Source organism: Mangifera indica, unplaced genomic scaffold, assembly GCF_011075055.1.
Source record: "Mangifera indica cultivar Alphonso unplaced genomic scaffold, CATAS_Mindica_2.1 Un_0076, whole genome shotgun sequence".
Lineage (NCBI taxonomy): Eukaryota > Viridiplantae > Streptophyta > Magnoliopsida > Sapindales > Anacardiaceae > Mangifera > Mangifera indica.
This window is the reverse complement of record NW_025401168.1, coordinates 83,252-102,812: the sequence shown is the minus strand read 5'-3', so window position 1 is coordinate 102,812 and position 19,561 is coordinate 83,252. Positions and strand designations below refer to the sequence as shown.

The 19,561-nt window shown below is 32.9% G+C and overlaps 3 protein-coding genes and 1 pseudogene across 7 annotated transcripts; 2 read left to right on the top strand and 2 right to left on the bottom strand.

The window, feature by feature from the left end:
- The first annotated feature begins 16 nt into the window (after window positions 1–16).
- LOC123207430 lies at window positions 17–9,137 on the top strand (annotated as a pseudogene).
- Window positions 9,138–9,145: 8 nt separating this feature from the next.
- On the bottom strand, window positions 9,146–10,143 carry LOC123207428. 3 transcript variants are annotated; one of them, XR_006500337.1, is made up of 4 exons: window positions 9,956–10,143; window positions 9,804–9,883; window positions 9,478–9,574; window positions 9,146–9,384 (listed from the first exon to the last, which is right to left on the bottom strand). XR_006500337.1 is itself a non-coding variant. In XM_044624830.1 (3 exons), the coding sequence occupies exons 1-3, from the start codon at window positions 10,010–10,012 to the stop codon at window positions 9,318–9,320; spliced, it is 516 nt and encodes a 171-aa protein (XP_044480765.1). In that variant the 5' UTR covers window positions 10,013–10,143; the 3' UTR covers window positions 9,146–9,317. The 3 variants fall into 3 exon arrangements, 1 of the variants encoding a protein (XP_044480765.1); XR_006500338.1 differs by having other exon boundaries at window positions 9,804–9,869; XM_044624830.1 differs by having other exon boundaries at window positions 9,478–9,869.
- A 488-nt stretch (window positions 10,144–10,631) lies between these two features.
- LOC123207425 (DEAD-box ATP-dependent RNA helicase 15-like) lies at window positions 10,632–15,686 on the top strand. Of its 3 annotated transcripts, none has more exons than XM_044624825.1 (12): window positions 10,632–10,792; window positions 10,977–11,090; window positions 11,295–11,395; window positions 11,959–12,131; window positions 12,240–12,471; window positions 12,604–12,722; window positions 13,319–13,375; window positions 13,461–13,645; window positions 14,644–14,788; window positions 14,876–14,959; window positions 15,079–15,142; window positions 15,259–15,686. In XM_044624825.1, exons 2-12 carry the CDS (start codon window positions 10,978–10,980, stop codon window positions 15,267–15,269), a joined length of 1,284 nt encoding a protein of 427 aa, XP_044480760.1. In that variant the 5' UTR covers window positions 10,632–10,792; window position 10,977; the 3' UTR covers window positions 15,270–15,686. The 3 variants fall into 3 exon arrangements, with proteins under 3 accessions (XP_044480760.1, XP_044480759.1, XP_044480761.1); XM_044624824.1 differs by having other exon boundaries at window positions 11,923–12,131; XM_044624826.1 differs by lacking the exons at window positions 10,632–10,792; window positions 10,977–11,090 and having other exon boundaries at window positions 11,832–12,131.
- Window positions 15,687–16,146: 460 nt separating this feature from the next.
- LOC123207410 (probable polygalacturonase At3g15720) lies at window positions 16,147–18,167 on the bottom strand. Its single transcript, XM_044624807.1, has 9 exons — window positions 17,670–18,167; window positions 17,333–17,481; window positions 17,058–17,262; window positions 16,826–16,907; window positions 16,642–16,750; window positions 16,522–16,552; window positions 16,465–16,477; window positions 16,258–16,387; window positions 16,147–16,179 (listed from the first exon to the last, which is right to left on the bottom strand). The coding sequence occupies exons 1-9, from the start codon at window positions 17,905–17,907 to the stop codon at window positions 16,147–16,149; spliced, it is 990 nt and encodes a 329-aa protein (XP_044480742.1). The 5' UTR covers window positions 17,908–18,167.
- Window positions 18,168–19,561: the final 1,394 nt, after the last annotated feature.

Sequence of the window (19,561 nt, the reverse complement as noted above, 5' to 3'; positions counted from 1 at the left end):
TTGATCGCAAACCAAAATGTCTATAATAGGTGAAGCACCAGGCTTCCTCCAAGTCTGTGCTGATGGTTCTGTTTAACGCTTTGCTCCTGAAATTGTTCCTGCCTCTGCTGAATCATTTAATGGATACAAGTCTAAGGATATCATCATTCACACTTGTAAGCCAATCACTGCAAGGATTTTCCTCCCTGATACTACCATCACCACCACCCTTCCCATTCTCCTTTACTTTCATGGTGGTGGCTTTTGCATTGGCTCAACCACCTGGCTTGGCTACCATTGTTTCCTTTGGAGACTTCTCTGTTGCTTCACATGTTAGAATTTTTCTGATGTGAGTTAACATTTATTATGATTTTGATTTAATAAAACTATATAATTGAATAGTTCAATATCAGTTTACAGATGGGCTTATGTGATCAATAAGAATAAGTCCAATATATTTAAAGGTTATGATCTAGGTAGACAGTACAAGTGTGAGCTTTAAGATTTATTGAACCTTAATGAGAGGTCAATTAATCTAATATAAATAGGTTAGGTTTCTACTCCAAAACCTAATGTAGTATAGCTTACCCATTCAAAGTTGTCATTTAGGGAGATTTCTGGAGTAGTAAACTAAGTCATATCGAAATGTGATCTCGACAAATAGTTTCAGGTGATTTCAATAGGTTTTTCAGTTTCAAATTGCATAAAGATCTAGTTATTTCTAAAACCTTAAAGTTTAATTCAATATTTTATAATCTATGCGTAAATCTTGAGATTATAATTGAATGATTTATTTTATTTTGTTTTATGAAATAAATCTTACATGTGGTATCAGAGCCAATGCGCATTAGATTATGAAATCTGAATTTGGTGATTAAACTCTAAAATTATATTTTGAAAACCCTAAATCTAGAGTTTTAAAGTTTTATTTTAATTATTGCTTTTAATAATTCTAATTTTGAATTTGGGTTCTTGAATCAAAATTAAGGTTTCAATTTTTTTTAAATTTGGGGATTAATTCAATTTCAGTATAAATCAAACCTAAGAGATTATGATTTATGTTGAAATTAGGGATTTGGTTTAATTTTTGAAATTAGGGTTTCTTTTAAATCAAATTAAGGTTTATAATTCAATTAAGTTTTTAATTGAAATTATGGTTTAAATAAATAAATAAAACCATCACATAGAGTTACCATTCGACCACGATTTCCGACGAAATCAGAGGTGTTTGAGCCATTGTCGGCTTGAGTCGTACCCTCACACCCATACTCGGTTAATTGGCACTACCAATCGACGATGAGACTGGGTAGAAAAGTCATGGACGTCGATCGAGTGTGACTACCTTCTTTAACGTTTCTTTGATGTGATTTCTAGGCGAAGGCAATGACTCAGATTATTGTCGACATGCTCTTTGGATTTATTGTTCATCGAAATCGCTAATTATTTAGGATATAGTCCGAATCATGGTCAAAACTATTAGATTTATCAATTAGGGTTTCAAGAGCTAGTGGGTCTAACCGGTTTAGGAAAACCCGTTAACCTGATCCACTAACTGAATCAGATATGAATTGACTCGGTCAAAGTCAAAGAAGGTCAAATCTCAATTGGACTTGCCCGAATCCATTTACATGAACCTAACTAGGCGCGTGTGTATTACACGCACTAAATTATATTATATAGATTAGTAAGTCACACGTGAGCGAGTGCATGAAGAAGAAGACGTGTGAAAGTGCGTAGCTATGTTATTGGGGAGCGTGCTAGAACATGAATTGATTATGTGAGCGCATGATAGGAAAAGATAGCACGTGGGACTCAATTAGAGGCACATGTTCACGTGTGAATGGTTCTGGATGAGTGAGAGAACGCGTGGATGGCTCATGGAAGTCAGTGAAAGCATGTGAAACATTGTATGAGAGCCTTTTTGTCGTGTAAGCGTCCTTTTGGCATGTGCAGTGCTTTGACATCCTCTATCAGTGCATTGGTAGTCCTTAAAGGTATGTACAAGTTTATGATTTGTGTAAGTAACATGTAGGGTCTTCTAAAAACATGTTAATGTATATAAACGATTAATTATATTGAGTGGTTGCATGTAATTCTGTGCAATTTGTTCCTAATAAGTGTTTGCATACATAAAGAATCATTTGAACAAATTTTGCATGTGTCAAAGTCCTTTGATGACATGTAATAAAGTTTTAAAGTTCTCTTGGAGTACGTAAAACACATAAAAGGTTTTATAAGATACATATGAGTGTATGAAAGTTAGTTAAACACATTAGTGTGTGTAAAAGCCTAAGGTAACGTGTGAAACCCAATAAGAACGTGTGATCGTAAGTGATTTAAAGGTTTAAGAGTGCACATTACAACATATGAAAGGCAAACAACAACCTTTGACTAGCATTAAAGACAAATATCAGCACGTGAATGGATTGTGGTGGCATATAAAGACATATTAGACACCTTATAAGTCTCTATTTAAAAATGAATTGAATTTTAGGTTAAGTATTGTGACATAAAGTACTCTCCTAAAGTAAAGATTATTGTTCATTGAGTTAGATACAACAATTTAAGGAAGATTGTCAGAGACAATAAGGTATTGTGTCTCATGAAATCTTACTTAGGATAATAATATTTAGTATCATTAAAATATTTTGTGAGTTTTCATAATAGTAATTACTAAAGTGGTATATTATTTAGACTTACAAAATTTTTCCTTCGGTAATGATACATTTTTTGATTTTTAAAACATAAGGTTAATTTTGGAAATGCACTGGTCATGAAGAACTCAATACATTCAAAGGTGATTAGGCTTATTCAATTTACATGCGTTTTCCTATTAAATAGAGGAGGAACAATACTCTAGAAAGTTATATCTGTCCAAAGGTGATATTTCTTTCAAAAACCATATGTTCTGAAGCTCCTCATATGACTTTAACCTTGTGTTTGTGATCCTAATAATATGTCATTTTTCTATCCAAAGGTGATTTAGTAATGATGCACCGGGAATTCCTATAAGGTGTGACTTATACAGTTTTAAAATTACTTTAATTATTGCCTAATACGAATTTGTTGTAATACTTAATTAAAATTGTTAGAGGTAATTTAGTGTTGTATCTCATGAAATCTTAATTTTAACAATATTATTTAGTCTCAATAGAAGTTATTGTAAGTTTTCAAAATGTTTAATCACCAAAACGATACATTCATTGAAGCTTGTAAAATTTCAATATTCGGTGAAAAAGACATTATTCAATTAACACATACAATTTCCTATCCAAAGGTGGTTATTGTATGTTAAAATTGATGGTTGCATAAGGTGATTGTGAAACTGCATTGATCATGAAAAATTCAATTCACCTAAAGGTAGTTGTAATTTTTCAATTGACATATGTTTGTCCTATTGGTGTGAAAATGAAGCAATAACCTAGGGGGTTTATCTGCCTAAAAGTGATAAACTTCCTAAAAGTTATTTATTCTTCTTATTTGTAACCTTATACTTGAAGATCCTAATTGCATGTTGTATTTTCTACCCAAAGGTAATTATATGATGATGCATCTGGAACCTTCGTGGATAATAGCTTATAATGTTTTCAAGCTATTTATTGCCAACGATATTGTTTATTTATTGCATCCATATCTAATAGGCTTCATCATTGTGAACAATAATAATAAAGTCATAATTGAGGTCCTGATTAACTCTAACTTTAAAGAGTTAAAGATAAAAGTTGATTTTGTACTACTAATTGAGGATATATCTTTGGCCTAGTGAATTGATGAACTATCTAAGCTCAAGATGAAAGCCCAATTGAATAAAAAGATTTTTATGTTGAGTGGGAGAAATCCATCAAGTTAAGGTTGCTTGTCATAAAAAATCTCTTATTGATTACCTCGTTGGAGGTTTATCCTGAGGATTACTAAAATATCTCACAATATTAGAGATACTTATTTAAATAGTAAGAGTCTGAAAATGTATGATGGTCCCAAAGGAGTCAAAGATTGATGAGTATGTGTTGTTTTCAAAAGGCACCATTAGACTTACTTATGACTTCAATCAAATCAAAACTAGTTATGGTCTAGAATCATATATGAAGTACTATTAATTTTATTCATAAATGTTCTCGAATAAGGAAAACATAAAGTGAATGAGCCTTAATGATAGGCTTGATTATTCAATTGATACTCAATTGTAAAAGAAAACGCAATAATAAAAGGTACTAGTTTTAATTGTCCAAATAGAGTTAAAGTTTTAGATGTAAAGTTGGTCAATAGATAAAAACTAAGTAAGTGGAAGCCCCTATTCAAGTTGAAAATTGTGTGGACATTAAAAGTAAAATATGGGCATAACAGGTATTTTGCTAAAATTTTCAAGATCTTAGAACTTCAAAATGGTATTGTTATAAAACTCAGTCTTAAGCTTAAAGTTATGATGAAAAGTAAATGTATCTAAGTGTTCATGAGATAAAGTTGTCAAAATAACTTAGTATTTTCTTAATGAATTTCTCTGTATATATGTCAAAGTTATTACCCCCATTAAGATACTAAAGTGATTGACATCTAATTCATGAAATGTTATAAAATTAGATAATGTCATGACTAAAATCAATAGTGAGAGTCAATAAAGATTATAAAGTTTAATGAAATCTAAGATCACCTTAAAGGGTGTTTCCCTAAATAATTGATAACTAATCTTATAATAGATAAATCCAATACAATTGATGAAGGTATAGAAATTCTAATAGAATTGTTTATTAAAAAATGATGATTTGTCATTATCAAAAATTATTATGTATCTCAGCAAATGAGACCTTATAATATTGGAAGCTCATTTGGATTAGAGTTATAAAAAGTGAATATCAAAGTTGTCTTTCTAAATGAAAACCTTAGTAAAAAAGGTTGTATCATACAATCAAGTTTATTAAACGCATAAGGGATGAAACTTTTAGTATGCGATCTTGAAGAGTCTATCTATAGTAGAAATATAGTTCTTGACAATGGTGTTTTAATAAAATACACTTCTCATGGCCTCATAAAGAATAAATTGGACCAATATAGAAATATGAAGATCAATAAGAGCAAATTTATTTTTACGGTATGGTTCAATATAGGGAGAAGGCCTATTTCCCACCTAACTTTTGATGCGTTTTCAAAATGTCACCCATGGTAGATGAAAATCCACTTTTCCCACCCATGAGCCATGAATATGGATGATATCTGTTTGCATAAGGGTAAATTGATATTTTACCCTTGTTAGATAAAATGACAAAAATACCCCTCAATTTAGTCTGCAAAATTCATCACAAAATTGATGTGAAGGTTTTACCATTCACCCCCCTTAGGTTTTAGAAACTAACATTTCACCTTACCTAAAATTTTTAAACTTTGAAAACTAACATTTTCACTCCCAAACCTAGGGTTTCCATATTTTTCAAAATACAGTCGCCCCTTAAAACTTTCAAAACTAGCAATTTCACCTCCATTCTTCAACTTCATCTCCCGATGTCGTCTCCGGCATCGTCACCGGCCTCTTCCTTCTCCTGGTGCGACGACGGTGGTGCAATGAAGAGATCTTCATCTCCTCGTCATATGGTGCGATGAAGAGACGAAGATCTCTTCGTCGCACCACCTTGTGACGAAGAGGTCTCTCTTCGTCGCTCCACCTAGATGACGAAGGACGACTCTTCGCCGTCCTTCGTCACTCATCATGTCGTCTAGATGCTACGACGAAGCGTCGTCCTTCGTCTATTCTTCCAGATCTAGACGACACTTTATCGTCCAGATCTGGGCGAAGAAGGGTCGTCCTTCATCGTTCAGATCTGGGTGATGAAGGGTCATCCTTTGTCATCCTTTGTCATCCTTTGTAGTCGGAGATGAGAGATCGATCGATTGCGTCAGTTGTCGGTGGTGGCCAGAGAAGGAAGCAAACCTTAGAGGTGAAATTTAAACTTTTCAAACTTTGAGAATAGGTTAATTATTAGTTTTTAAGACCTAGATGGGAGAAACGGAAAAATTTTAAAGTTTTAAGGTTTTAAATAGTAAATGACAATTTTGCCCCTGTCCCTAACTGAAAAATTGGACGACAGTTTGGTCATGGGTGGGAAAAGTGGATTTTCATCTGTCATGGGTGACATTTTGAAAATGCATCAAAAGTTAGGTGGGAAATAGTCATTCTCCCGTTCAATATATTGATAGTGGCGATATAAATTTATTCCATGAAATTAAGTCAATTTTATCCAAGACATATGATGTGAAAGATCTTCAAAATACATCATTTCTTCTTGGTGTTGAGATCCACTGTGATAGGACTCATGGATTTAGTAACTTATCTCAAATGCATTCTTGAAGTATGTGCTTAAGAGACTTAACATGTAGAGTTGCAAGGTAGTCGTGTGTCTGTGATAAAAGGAGATAAATTTGATATCAAACATTGTGTAAAGAATAAGGTTAAAAGGGAATCCATTTGAAATGTCTCTTATAATAATACTACTTGAAGTTTCATGAATATACAAGTAACTTTTGCATTTATGGTTCTCAATTTACACCTCTCAAATCCAATGTTGATTATTGGGCTGTGGTTTAAGAGGCAATGTGATATTTGCAAAAGATCAAATTTTGGTGGTTATAAAGATGATCTAAAGTCTATTTTATGATATGTTCTTATACTCGCTGAATGGGTTATATTTGGAAAAATACTAAATAGTCGTTAGTTGCAACATCAATCATAGACATTTAATTTGTAGTTTACCATGGGGTAGCTTCTCAAGTGTGTGGTTGATAAATTACTTGGTTGAACTATTAAGGTATATTTTATCTATTATAATAGCAATGCTTAAAAGGGAATCCATTTGAAATGTCCCTTATAATAATACTACTTGAAGCTTGATGAATATATAAGTAACTTTTACATTTATAGTTCTCAATTTGCACTTCTCAAATCCAAAGTTGATTATTGGGTTGTGGTTTAAGAGGCAATGTGATGTTTGCAAAAGATCAAATTTTGGTGGTTATAAAGATGATCTAAAGTCTATTTTAGGATATGTTCTTATACTTGCTGAATGGGTTATATTTGGAAAAGTACTAAATAGTCGTTAGTTGCAGCATCAAACCATAGACATTTAATTTGTAGTTTACCATGAGGTAGCTTCTCAAGTGTGTGGTTGATAAATTACTTGGTTGAACTATTAAGGTATATTTTATCTATTATAATAGTAATGCAATTAGGTAAAAACCTATTAGTAGATTGAGACATACAAAATAAAATATATTACAATCAAGAACCTTATAAAGAAATGAGACATTAGACTAAAATATAATGCAAAGTTGATAAAAGTTAAACTCCTAATCAAAGGAATAAGACCTATAACTCATAAAGTCATGTTAAAAATATAAGGGTGTTTAAAGTCTTCTGACATGTAGGGTTAGTGGAAGTTTTTTTTATCGTTGTTTTATTGATATGTTTTGTTATTTATTATTTATTTATTCATTGATCATGATCATATTGATATATTTATTTGTCTATAAATGTATGCATATATATACGGTTAAGGTACAACATGTGTCTCAAGATAAAGTTTCTTTTGAGCATGACAGTTGTATGTGTATGTTTAATGAGTCTCGAGCAAGGTTGAAACATACAAATTATTTAAAAGTAAAGAGATTTCTCTTATTTCTTTTGAAACATAAGGTTAAAGAGAAATCATAAAGAAGACTGACAGAGATATAACACATATTTGTGCTCACATTGTTGGGTGCCATTTCTGTCATACTCCCAAATTTAATTATTAGTAATTGTGATAAAATATAATCTTATGTTGATAAAAGACATAAGTAATGACTTGATTCGTTATTAATGGTCGTATTAACTGTATTATTTATTAAAGTGTAATTTATCTTTGGACTATTTTGTTTTTAAAAATTGTGGCCACTTAAAATTAAAAATGTTAATTACTCGTGAGTCAAAAAAAATTGTTTTCTTTTTCTTAAAATAAAATAAAAATAATTAATGTTGTCCAAGTAAGAGAATGTTAGAAATTTTTCGATGTGGCTAACATTAATTATAATTTTGATTTAATAAAACCAGGTAATTGAATAGTTTAATGTCAGTTTATAGATGAATTTAAGTAATCAACAAGGATAAACACAATACACTTAAAAGTTATGATCTAGGTAGACAGTACAAGTACGGGCCCTAAGGTTTATTGGGTTAAAGTTTATTGGACCTTAATAGGGGGTCAATTAATCTAATATAAATAGGCTAGGTTCCTACTCCAAAATTGAATGCAATATAGTTTATTCATTCAAAGTTGTCATTTAGAGAGGTTTTTGGAGTAGAAAACTAGGTCATATCGAGAGGTGATTTTGACAGATAATTTCAGGTGATTTCAATAGATTTTGCAGTTTCAAATTGCATGAAAATCTAAATATTTATAAAATCCTAAAATTTAATTCAATATTTTATAATTTATGCGTAGATTTTGAGATTATAATTGAATGATTTATTTTATTATGTTTTATGAAATAAGTCTTACATCACAATCCATTGTCCTTTCTATTGACTACCGTTTGGCTCCAGAGAATCGCCTCCCCATAGCTTATGAAGATTGTTATTCTCACTTGAATGGTTATGTGGACATGTAAAATCTGAACCATGGCTTGCTCAGGCTGATATATCTCGGGTGTTTCTCTCAGGTGACAGTGCTGGAGGGAACATTGCGCATTATGTTGCAGTTAGAGCCTTGTGGAGCAAAGCTCTGGAGGTTAAAATCAACGGGTTGCTATTAATACATCCTTATTTTGGCAGTGAAAAGAGAACTCCTAAGGAGATGGCAGATGGGGTTGGTGAGCATGTGGCCATGAATGATTTGTTCTGGAGGTTAAGCATACCAGAAGGGTCGAATAGTAATTATTTTGGTTGCAATTTTGAGACACAAGACATGTCTACTGAAGAATGGTGTTAATTTCCAGCAGTGGTGGTTTATGTTGCTGGGTTGGATTTTTTGAAGGAGAGGGGCATCATGTATGCAGAGTTTTTGCAGAATAAAGGATTGAAGGTCGGAGTGGCGGAAGCTGAGAAGTAGTCGCATGTGTTTCATGTATTTTACCCCGAATCTGAGGCAACTCGTTTGCTTCAACAACAAATGTCCGAGTTTATGAAGAGGTATTAGTTACAAACTTAAAATGCTATAACTGGCTCGTGCCTTCAGAAAGCATTTCTAATAAAGTCAAGATTCAGTTCCAATTTACAGAACTTTCACTCATGAAATTCTTGCCAAGTAAGAATAATGTCAATGGAACAAAGAGAAGCAAGTATACACATCTGTACATATACAGGTGGAAGCAGGTACTTAACTCATAAAACCACCCACGAATCCAGCTCCATTGCAGCTTCCACACAGCATATCCTTTTTCCCTCTGCAACAAAACACATATAATATGAATCACTCAAGCAAATCAAACACAAGAAAGATCAGATAAAAACAAACTAAAGAAAATCTGCAACATTACCCGCAAAGCCAACTTGAATCACCAGCCATAAATTGTCCATTGAAGACATCGACAGTGTTCACTCCACTACCTTTGCATTGAGAGCATAAAATTGCACCTGGTATTATTTTAAATCTAGATAAGATGCATTTACATGCTATTTCCACAAATGCCAATAGAACAATCTCACCATTTCCATCACAATATGCACAGATAACACTTTTTTTTGGCTTTGTGTTTCCATTATTTGCCGCAGCCTTTTTTTGATACAGTAAAAAAAATAATAGCTGTTGCAAACACCACATCAATCTATAGAGGCTTAAACTGGCAAATGAGTAAAGTCTAACCGTGGCTTTAACAGAATAAAGTTTACTGGCTGTAGAATTTGGTGATGCATGATGAATCCAGTACAGCTTTTCATGTGTCCCTGCGCATCAGGATTTTATGAAACAACAGTTAAGAATAAAGAAGTTAAGATAAAGAAAGAGGGTGTTGTTACTTGTACTGAGTGTTGATCTTGAGGGAAGTAAGGGGCAAAAGATGAAGCGGAAACCATTGAAATTATTGGAGAAGTAGTTAGTTTGTAATGGCTGGCAATCAAAACTTCAGGATTAGATTCAAAGACAACTCAACTTGTTTGTGTGTTTGTAGCTTTGCTCTGAGCTCAGTTCTAGTCCCATTGCTTCAACTGGCCCAACCCAATATTTGTTCCATAAAGAACTGTTGCATTTAAGATACTCAAATTTAAATGGAATGAATTGTATTTGAGCAAATTTTTGAACTTGGATATTCAAGTTAAATTAGATATTTGAATTTAAATTAACTCAAATCAATTTAAAATTAAATTAATTTTGAGTTAAATTCAAATATTAACTCATCAATTTTAAACTGATTTTGAAAAATCTCTTGTTAATTTGAACAAATCTTAAAATGAAGACTTGTTGAGTTTGATTTAAACTGAATTCAGCCCTAAAATAAAAAGAACATACAACTTAGTTAAATCGAGAAACAATTTCTTTAATTTATTCTCAATTTCTTCTTTTTAAAAGGAGAGTTGTTTCATTGGGCCAAACAGCCCAAGTCACTGGAAAGCGAATTGAATTTGGTAATAAAAGACAAAATTTAGGGGCATTTTGGATCACATGTCCGAGTCGCCTCTTTATAAGCCGCTCTCTCAATCTTTAACCCTAATCTCTCTTTCTTCAGCCTCTTCACTCATAGATATTTTCCTTTTCTTTTTTGGCTAATTTTTTTTCCTTTGCAGCAGCCTCTCAAAATTTCCCTCTCCCCAAACCCTAACCCTAAAACCTCAAACCATCTCTTAACAGATTAGCAGGTGCAACTTTAATTTTTCTCTATTCACTCCCTAGTCCCCCACCTTTAGTCTTTTCTTCTGTAGTTCAAACCTTCCCCTATTTCGTTTTCGATTTGCTATTTTATAAACGGTGATTTGTTTGATCTAACTGTCGAAAACCCTAATTAATGAAGATCTAATGTAATTTTCTGATTTTGTTTTACAGGATGGGAGAGACTAGGGACAACGAGTACGAGGATGAGCTTCTCGACTATGAAGAAGAGGATGCCCAAGCTCCCGACTCTGTGGCTACAAAAGCCAATGGCGAAGCCGCCAAGAAGTCAGTGCTATACTCGTTTTATTTCTACGTTGGTTTATTATTTTGCCAAGATTCTGATTTCATTTGGTCTGGAAATGTTTTTATGTATTTATTATATTTGTTGCCTTTTTAAGTTTTGAATTAGTAAATTAGCCTGCATTGCCCTTAACAAATTTTTTCAATGTAATTAACTAATTTGAAAGTTCTCGCTCTCACTGTGAGCAGGGGCTATGTAGGAATTCACAGTTCAGGATTCAGGGACTTCCTATTGAAGCCAGAGCTTCTTCGAGCAATCGTGGACTCTGGATTTGAGCATCCGTCAGAAGGCAAACTACCATCTTTGTTTTTCAATTATTTTTTTATTGTGGTGGATTTTACTGATTTTCCTTAAAATTTATATCATAAGATACATTGTATGATAAATTCTGATGTGATTTTTTTTTGTGTCATTGTCAGTTGCATTTTTAGCCTACAATCTGAAAACTTAATAGGTGTACATTTTGGTTGATATGTGAATTACATATATTGTCACAAATAACTTATTTTTTAATTATACGCACTATATATGTGTATATGTGTGTGGGATTTCTGATTTAGAAGTTCTAGGATGTTTGCTGATATGGAAGCCCCTTTTTTTATTTCCTCTACTTGATATGTAAGAGGCGTAATTTGTGTGGTTTTGCTGCATGACTTTGGATACTGTTTTTTAATTAATTTTGGTACTTCTACTGTTTCTAAAATCGTGTTCTTATGTTGTTTTAGGTAATATACTACTATCACACTATTGATTATGGAGCAGTATTGTGGTTTGGTAAACCTTTCATCATGAAGGCTTATATTTTACTTACCAAAGGTTCCTTCGATACGATTTTCTTTGGTTCTTCATCAGTGCAACATGAATGTATACCCCAAGCTATTCTGGGCATGGATGTGATTTGCCAAGCTAAATCTGGGATGGGGAAGACTGCTGTTTTTGTTCTGTCAACTTTACAGCAAACTGAACCAAACCCGGGTCAAGTTACTGCACTTGTTTTATGTCATACTAGAGAGTTAGCTTATCAGGTATATCCAAACTCTTTTGTCTTTGTCTGGAATTATATTATTTATATTTGTTTGTATTATTGACTTGATACACTTTTCCCCATTTTTGTTACTCGCCACATTTTGCAGATCTGCCATGAGTTTGAAAGGTTCAGTACTTACCTGCTTGATATCAAGGTTGCTGTCTTTTATGGTGGTGTTAATATCAAAAGTCACAAAGATTTGCTGAAAAATGAATGTCCTCAAATTGTTGTTGGCACACCAGGAAGAATATTGGCTCTCGCAAGAGATAAAGACCTCTCATTGAAGAATGTGAGGCATTTTATCCTTGATGAATGTGACAAGATGCTTGAATCACTTGGTATGCCACCAGCTGTACCCCAGAAATTGAACTAAATTATTATTGTTTCCTGGAAATGTAGAATATCTTAATTCCGTTTGTAGGTATCTTGTGATTAGTTCCACTTATATTGTTAGTTTTCATGTTTTACAGATATGAGAAGAGATGTGCAGGAAATATTCAAGATGACTCCTCATGATAAGCAAGTTATGATGTTTTCAGCTACACTCAGCAAAGAAATCCGTCCGGTCTGCAAGAAATTTATGCAAGATGTAATGTCTTATGGCCAGAACTACTTGAATTTAGAACTCCCATCTTTTTTATTCATGCCAACTTTCTACGAGAGTTCCATAGAAGTTTTATAATGTGGTGGTTACATGACCTTATGCTGCCATTGATGTTTGTCTATCCGGTGGCAATTTTATTCTGAAAGCGGGGAATCCAGTCTTATAGGGGAGATTAGTGAGTAGCTGGAAAATAGAGACAAGTTGCAACAAGTTAGGATATCTCAAAGTTGTGGGACATGCCTTAATGCTGAACTTTTGTTCAGATAGGTTTATATTTGTACTTATTTTTTTTTCTTTATAGGCTACATGTTGGGTGTGGTTCAAATTTTCTGTTGTTGAGAGGGGTGGTTTGGGTTGTGGGGTGGGGTGGGCATCTCTGGGCTGTGCTTTGTCTTTATCATAGTTTACATGTTTAGCAACAGTGGCTCTTCTAGCTGTGACAAACAGTTTTCTACAAGGAGACAAATCAGATTGAAGGAATCTCAATTGAAGGGATGTGCATCCATCATACATTTCGTACTGGATTCATAAAATTGAGGAAGGTTCCTAATATGATTTACTGTGACATTTGTTCCTTTCAGCCTATGGAAATATATGTTGACGACGAGGCCAAGTTGACTCTTCATGGTCTTGTACAAGTATGTGTTCAGGAGCTTTATACTTTATCTTCTCTACTAGTTCACTGGTGTTCATTTTGTATCTCACTATTACTATTTGAAATAGCACTACATCAAATTGAGTGAGCTGGAGAAGAATCGGAAGCTGAATGACCTCCTTGACGCTTTGGACTTTAATCAAGTAGTTATATTTGTCAAAAGTGTAAGCAGGGCTGCAGAGTTGAACAAGTTACTTGTTGAATGTAATTTTCCCTCTATATGCATTCATTCTGGCATGTCCCAGGAGGAAAGGTTTGTACATCTTTAGCATACAATTTTTTGCTCTTTGCAATTATCTTTAGTAGTCAACTTTAACCCTTTACTGTAGTAATTGAATGCTTGTTTGTGATATCTAAATGTTACGAGTTTCTACTACTTTTCCCTTAACTTTCTTTTCTAGGTCTGTTTATGCTGTTTATATACTTTATTTCTTTGTTTTACTTTTTATGGGCATCCTTTACCCCTAAAGATTTTAGGTAAGTTCAGTGTTGTATCAAATATGTAATGGATTGAACATGCTATGATTTTAAACATAGCAGTGAATGTGGAGGGCTCAGTGAGAAGTTTAATAGATACCAATGGATTAAATTTAGAAGTAATTATAAGAGACAAATTTGTGCAGTATTAGGTTTTCCCCTGAATGGTCGTTGTCTCTGTGATTTTTTTGAATGTTCAACAGTATTAGAAACGTCCCCAGCTCGGTTGTTGAGGTTTTGTATTTTCTTTGTGCTGAAGCCTCTTGAAACATATTCATCAAAGAACAACCAAGAATTTGGCATATGTTTTATTTCAATCTGTATATGTAGGTTTTATGCTTTTTTTTTTTTGTCATTTCTTTTATTATGAATTTGTTAAAATTTTGCTCATATCCTTTAAGATCTGTTTTAACTAATGTTTCATTACGTAAAACAATCATATTCAATTTGTAGTATTCCCCTTTCCTTATCATTTATAGTGTCTATTTACTGTGTTTGCAATGTTGAAGGTCAACAAGGCAACGCTTGTTTCTTCTGCTAGCATCTGAACGTCTATCTAGATTTTGGCTTGTAGTATCTCTTTTATTATACAAAGCTTTACATCTTCATATCAAATAACTCTTACTTTATTGCATGGATGGTTGGTTGACATAAAGTAAATAAAATGTTAAATTTTTGGAAAATATTTTTGTCTTGCTACTGGAAATTAAAATAAGGATTAGCATATGCAATGGTTAATGGTTTGATTTTCAGCTGACTGATATTTGCTTGTAGGTTGACGCGTTACAAGGGTTTCAAGGAGGGGAATAAGAGGATTCTTGTGGCCACAGATTTGGTTGGAAGAGGAATTGACATTGAGCGAGTTAATATTGTCATCAATTATGACATGCCGGATTCTGCTGATACGTATCTTCACAGGGTAGGCTCATTTTAAGTTTTGGCCATTTGTTTGTGTCAAACAATCATGTCTGAGCTTTCAGCTCATGCTAGTGGCTGGATCTTGTAGGTTGGTAGAGCTGGTAGGTTTGGCACTAAGGGTCTTGCGATCACTTTTGTCTCCTCTGCATCTGATTCGGATATTCTTAATCAGGTTTCAAATTTATGTTTTGTGTGTCTCTATGAAAAATTATCTATAGTACTATTTTTTTTTGTTTCTTTTGATAATTATTTGTCTGTTAATAACTTAATTTGTTGGTCAATCGAGTGCAGGTTCAAGCTAGGTTTGAGGTGGATATAAAGGAACTTCCGGAGCAGATTGATACATCTACATACAGTATGTTTCATGCTGTTTAAGTTTTTAGTGTAGTGATTTAGCTTATATTATATGAATCGTCTTTGTAAGTTTCATTAAGTATTCTAATTGAGATAAAATTGTTTGTTTCTATATAGTGCCATCATGATGGAATGGAGGGAGTGCTTTTGAAATTAAATTTGGATGTGGGGTGCTGCAGGACCTGTACAACGGTTGACGTATGTGGCCTTGGAGAGACCTAGTCAGATAGACTCTTATTCTCTGTCATTTTATACTTCTTAGAGTTACATCTAAGACCACGATTCTGCTGCTTTTGGGAATTTTAACCTACTACTACTAGTACCTTTTTTCTTCATTGTATTAAACTGCTTATGAACTTGTGGTGTTAATTTGGTGTTGCAGATTAGATTCTTAGACAAAATTCAGAGGTGATATTTTGTGTTTTAATTTATTATGTTGGGCTTATTAGGTGTGCATATTATTGTTGGTTTATCGATACCTGAATGGAGTTGTAGTTGTGGATGGATGGTTTCTAATTTATACGAAAATGTCAGATTTAACTAAATTGGTGAGTGGACATCAGCTCTGCTCTGTAATTTTAGGATAATTATGTCGAAGTTCTCTATCAAAATATTTAACTGATTAAGTTGTTTTCATTTTTCCATCTCAACGTCTCGCTGATGGGTTATAATTGGATGTACAATGATTCTGATTTTAGACGAGAAAATGTGTTTTTAACCATATTTTAAGATATGATTGTTGATTGATATGATTAATTGGATATTATTTTATTTTTAATTTAAAATTATTTAATTATGTAGTAACTTATTAACAGTACACATTGATGGAATTTATCTGCTACTACCAGATCTAAACGGAGTATTTAGGCAGGGGACATTAGGAGTAGTGCGTGTGGAGGTTCTATGGGCATTGTTGCGGTAGGCAATAGTCTTCTTCTGGCGTGGAAGAAGTAATGTCAATTTCCTTCATTTGAATGTTAAAGCAACCCACTTCATCACTGCAATTCAATGTGATTGCTTGTTTGCCCCGCGAAGTTCCTTGCACACAGCATAAATTATAATAGGGTAATGCTGATCCAATAATTAGTTTTTATAATACAGTTTTAAAAACTATACCTCATCTCTTCTGCTGCGGTCGATGGTGTAATGCTGATAAATTATAATAGGGTTTTCGGCATCTATAAGTGTGATTTGCTCGAATGAGATGTCCCTAGCATATCCTGACCACCCAACCCCCCCTGGATAACTAGTATAACAACATCAAGTTACATTAGTTTGATTTATAATTTTTGTAATTATAACAATATATAATTAATTAATTACCCGAAATCTCTTAATTCTGGCTCCATTTTTAGTTCCAGTGAAATTACATTCCCGTACATGAGATGTCCCTAGCATATCCTGACCCCCCCTGGATAACCAGTATAACAACATCAAGTTACATTAACTTGATTTATAATTTTTGTAATTATAATAATATATAATTAATTAATTAATTACCCGAAATGTCTTAATTCTTGCTCCATTTTTAGCTCCAGTGAAATTACATTCCCGTACATGCACTTGTTCCACTGTGTCATCTGCTCCATGTTCTCCTAGACTTCCCACACTTGAAGCCAAACCATCATTGTTAATCTTAATCTGCCAAAATTAGTGAATGATGATGAGGGTTTTCACAAGTTACCTGATGCCATGACCTGGTCCACAGGCCACTCCCGTAATGTTGATAAAGGAGGAGCCGGTGTTGATAGCAATGCAGTCATCTCCTCTATACATATATATATATATATATATATATATATATATATATATATATATATATATATATATATATATATATATATATATATATATTATTAGTTTAATTATATAAGATTAAGATAAATGACATATGAGGGAGGGAATCAATCATTTACCAGATTTGATGATGGAGTTTCGCACATCTACGTAGGTTGATGAAGCGATGTCAATGCCATCAGTGTTAGGGCTATCAGCAGGTGAATTTATATGAATTCTGGAGATGGATACACCAGTGCACTGATTTATTGAGATATGACACATTGGACTGTTAACAACACTGATCCCTGTTACTTGATTATTACAGTTGTCGAAGTGTACAGCCTGCAACAACATATAAGAGGTTGTTAATTACTTTGCTAATTCAATCAGAGTGAAGGACAAATTCTTTTACCCTTGGTCGTGTAGACTCTTGACTTCTGCTCCACCAAGTAGAACCCCGGCCATTGATGGTTCCAGATCCATTAATGACAAGACCATTAACATTATCGAAGCCTAGCCAGTAATCTCCACTGCCATTCCATCCACTGATAGTATCGGGTGCTATTATATCCCCTCAAACCTGTCCTCCAAACAATTACATATAATATATATATAAAATATATATATATATATATATATATATATATATATATATATATATATATATATATATATATATATATATATATATATATATATATATTTATATGTATGTATACACACACACACATATAGGGACATTGTGACTTATTTGACCTGAAGATGAGGAGTAGTGGAGTTGCAGGGGCCTTGGAATGAAGTGGGGTTCAACAAGAATGTTTTTGCTGCAGATATTTCTTTCCATGCTTTTAAGAAAGCCTGAGAATCATCAGTTTTGCCATCTCCAATTGCGCCAAACTCACCTACATGAAAGGTAGGTTCACTGTATCCAATTGCAATACACAACAGAAGCAAAACTCCAGCACCAAGTACCTCCTGCATCTTCATCTTTTGAAAAATGAATCAACTGCTCAAGTAGATAGCAAGGAAGGACTTGTTTATGTATGTATATGCCTTATGCAACACTGGATTTATGGCAAGTTACTTGTTTATTATTTGTAAACATAAATGGGTAATTAATTATGTCATTTATAATTCTGTTCTGTGTGTTGCATGAAAAGTAGTAGTGCTCCCCTGTGACTCTTTTTTTAAGGTAATGTCCCCTGTAACCCCTACTCCTTTTCTATGTACAACCTTCCACATTAATTTACTTCATTATTATTTCTACACTCAAATTAATTAGTAATTTATTATGTCATTTCTAAGATTTTTTTTCCCCTAACCTCAAATGTTTGTTGCATGCACAATTATTAATTACCTCACCTAGTTTAGGGAATTATTTAATAAAATAAAGATAGATGTTACATGTACTTATAATAAATATTAATTTGAGAGTCAAATGACTATTTTTAACCCAAAGTTTAATAAAATAACATATTATCACTATTTAGAATTGAAAAAACTAATTTCCACCGATTTGTTAAATATTTTATAATATTATTCAAAATACAAAAAACTCTTAAACTAAATACCACTTTACTCTCACCATTTTTTCTACATTAGAATTGCTTATGAACTTGTGGTGTTAATTCTGTGTTGTTGATTAAACTCTTAGATAAAACTCAGAAATGGTATTTTATATTTTAATTTCTAGTGTCGTATTCAAACAAAGCAATGATATGGTTTTTCTATTTTATGTTGAAAAATATAAAAGAATTGTGTTTCTTGTGTGTTATGTACAAAGGACTAGCATTTATACTAGCACACAATAAGGTATGAAAAGGAAAAAATTAAAAAATTAATTTCTTGATTGTTTAATTTTTATGATTGATTGATTTCTTAATATATAAGATTGATTGATGGGATTGCTTGATTGATTGACCTTAATTGATGATTGATTGATGATCTTGATTCTTGTTTGATTGACTGATGATATACTGGATATCTTCAACATCCCTCTCAAACTGAAGGAGACAAAACAAATGTCATCTTGAGTCTGCTAACTAAATTAGAAAACCGTCCAAAAGGATAAGATTTAGTAAAAATATTGGCAAGTTGATCAGAAAAGAAATTGGATGAAGGCATAGAATATCTTGAAGCAAATATTGTCAAACAAAGTGACAATCTATCTTAATATGTTTTGTACATTCATGAAAAAATCATTATGAACTATTTGAATAACATTTTGATTGTCACAATAAAGAGGAGTGATAAATGTCTAAGGTATGCCTATATCATGCAATAATCACCGTAACCAAAGAAGTTCAAAGGTGCTAAATACCACTTTACTTTCATATGAGCGTGTAACGATACATGTAATCATCCAAAAATATAACAAAATATTTTGAACCTTTTAAAATTGTAATAGGTGTAGGACCTCAAATATCAGAGTGTACAGGGTCAACGGGTGAAGAAGCAATAAAATCACTTTTATCGAAAGACAAATTAAGATGTTTACCAAGTTGACAAGACATACACCCAAAATCTTTATGAAGAGCAGATCCTAATAATCCTGACGAAGACAATGTTTTGAGACAAAATTCAGATACATGGCCTAATCGAGAATGCCAAAGACTCAAAGACACAACAACATTAGTCATAG

Excerpts from the sequence above, each read along its gene's own strand:
- LOC123207428 (XM_044624830.1), bottom strand. The coding sequence starts at position 10,012 with ATGGTTTCCGCTTCATCTTTTGCCCCTTACTTCCCTCAAGATCAACAC. Across the intron at positions 9,870-9,955 it reads AAGATCAACACTCAGTACAA|CTGTACTGGATTCATCATGC; the intron begins GTAACAACACCC and ends ACACATGAAAAG. Across the intron at positions 9,385-9,477 it reads GATTCAAGTTGGCTTTGCGG|AGGGAAAAAGGATATGCTGT; the intron begins GTAATGTTGCAG and ends GTTTTGTTGCAG.
- LOC123207425 (XM_044624824.1), top strand. The coding sequence starts at position 10,978 with ATGGGAGAGACTAGGGACAACGAGTACGAGGATGAGCTTCTCGACTAT. Across the intron at positions 11,396-11,922 it reads ATTTGAGCATCCGTCAGAAG|GTTCCTTCGATACGATTTTC; the intron begins GCAAACTACCAT and ends TACTTACCAAAG. Across the intron at positions 12,723-13,318 it reads GCAAGAAATTTATGCAAGAT|CCTATGGAAATATATGTTGA; the intron begins GTAATGTCTTAT and ends TGTTCCTTTCAG.
- LOC123207410 (XM_044624807.1), bottom strand. The coding sequence starts at position 17,907 with ATGAAGATGCAGGAGGTACTTGGTGCTGGAGTTTTGCTTCTGTTGTGT. Across the intron at positions 17,482-17,669 it reads TCCTCATCTTCAGGTCAAAT|CACCCGATACTATCAGTGGA; the intron begins AAGTCACAATGT and ends GGGATATAATAG. Across the intron at positions 16,908-17,057 it reads AAACTCCATCATCAAATCTG|GAGATGACTGCATTGCTATC; the intron begins GTAAATGATTGA and ends ATATGTATAGAG.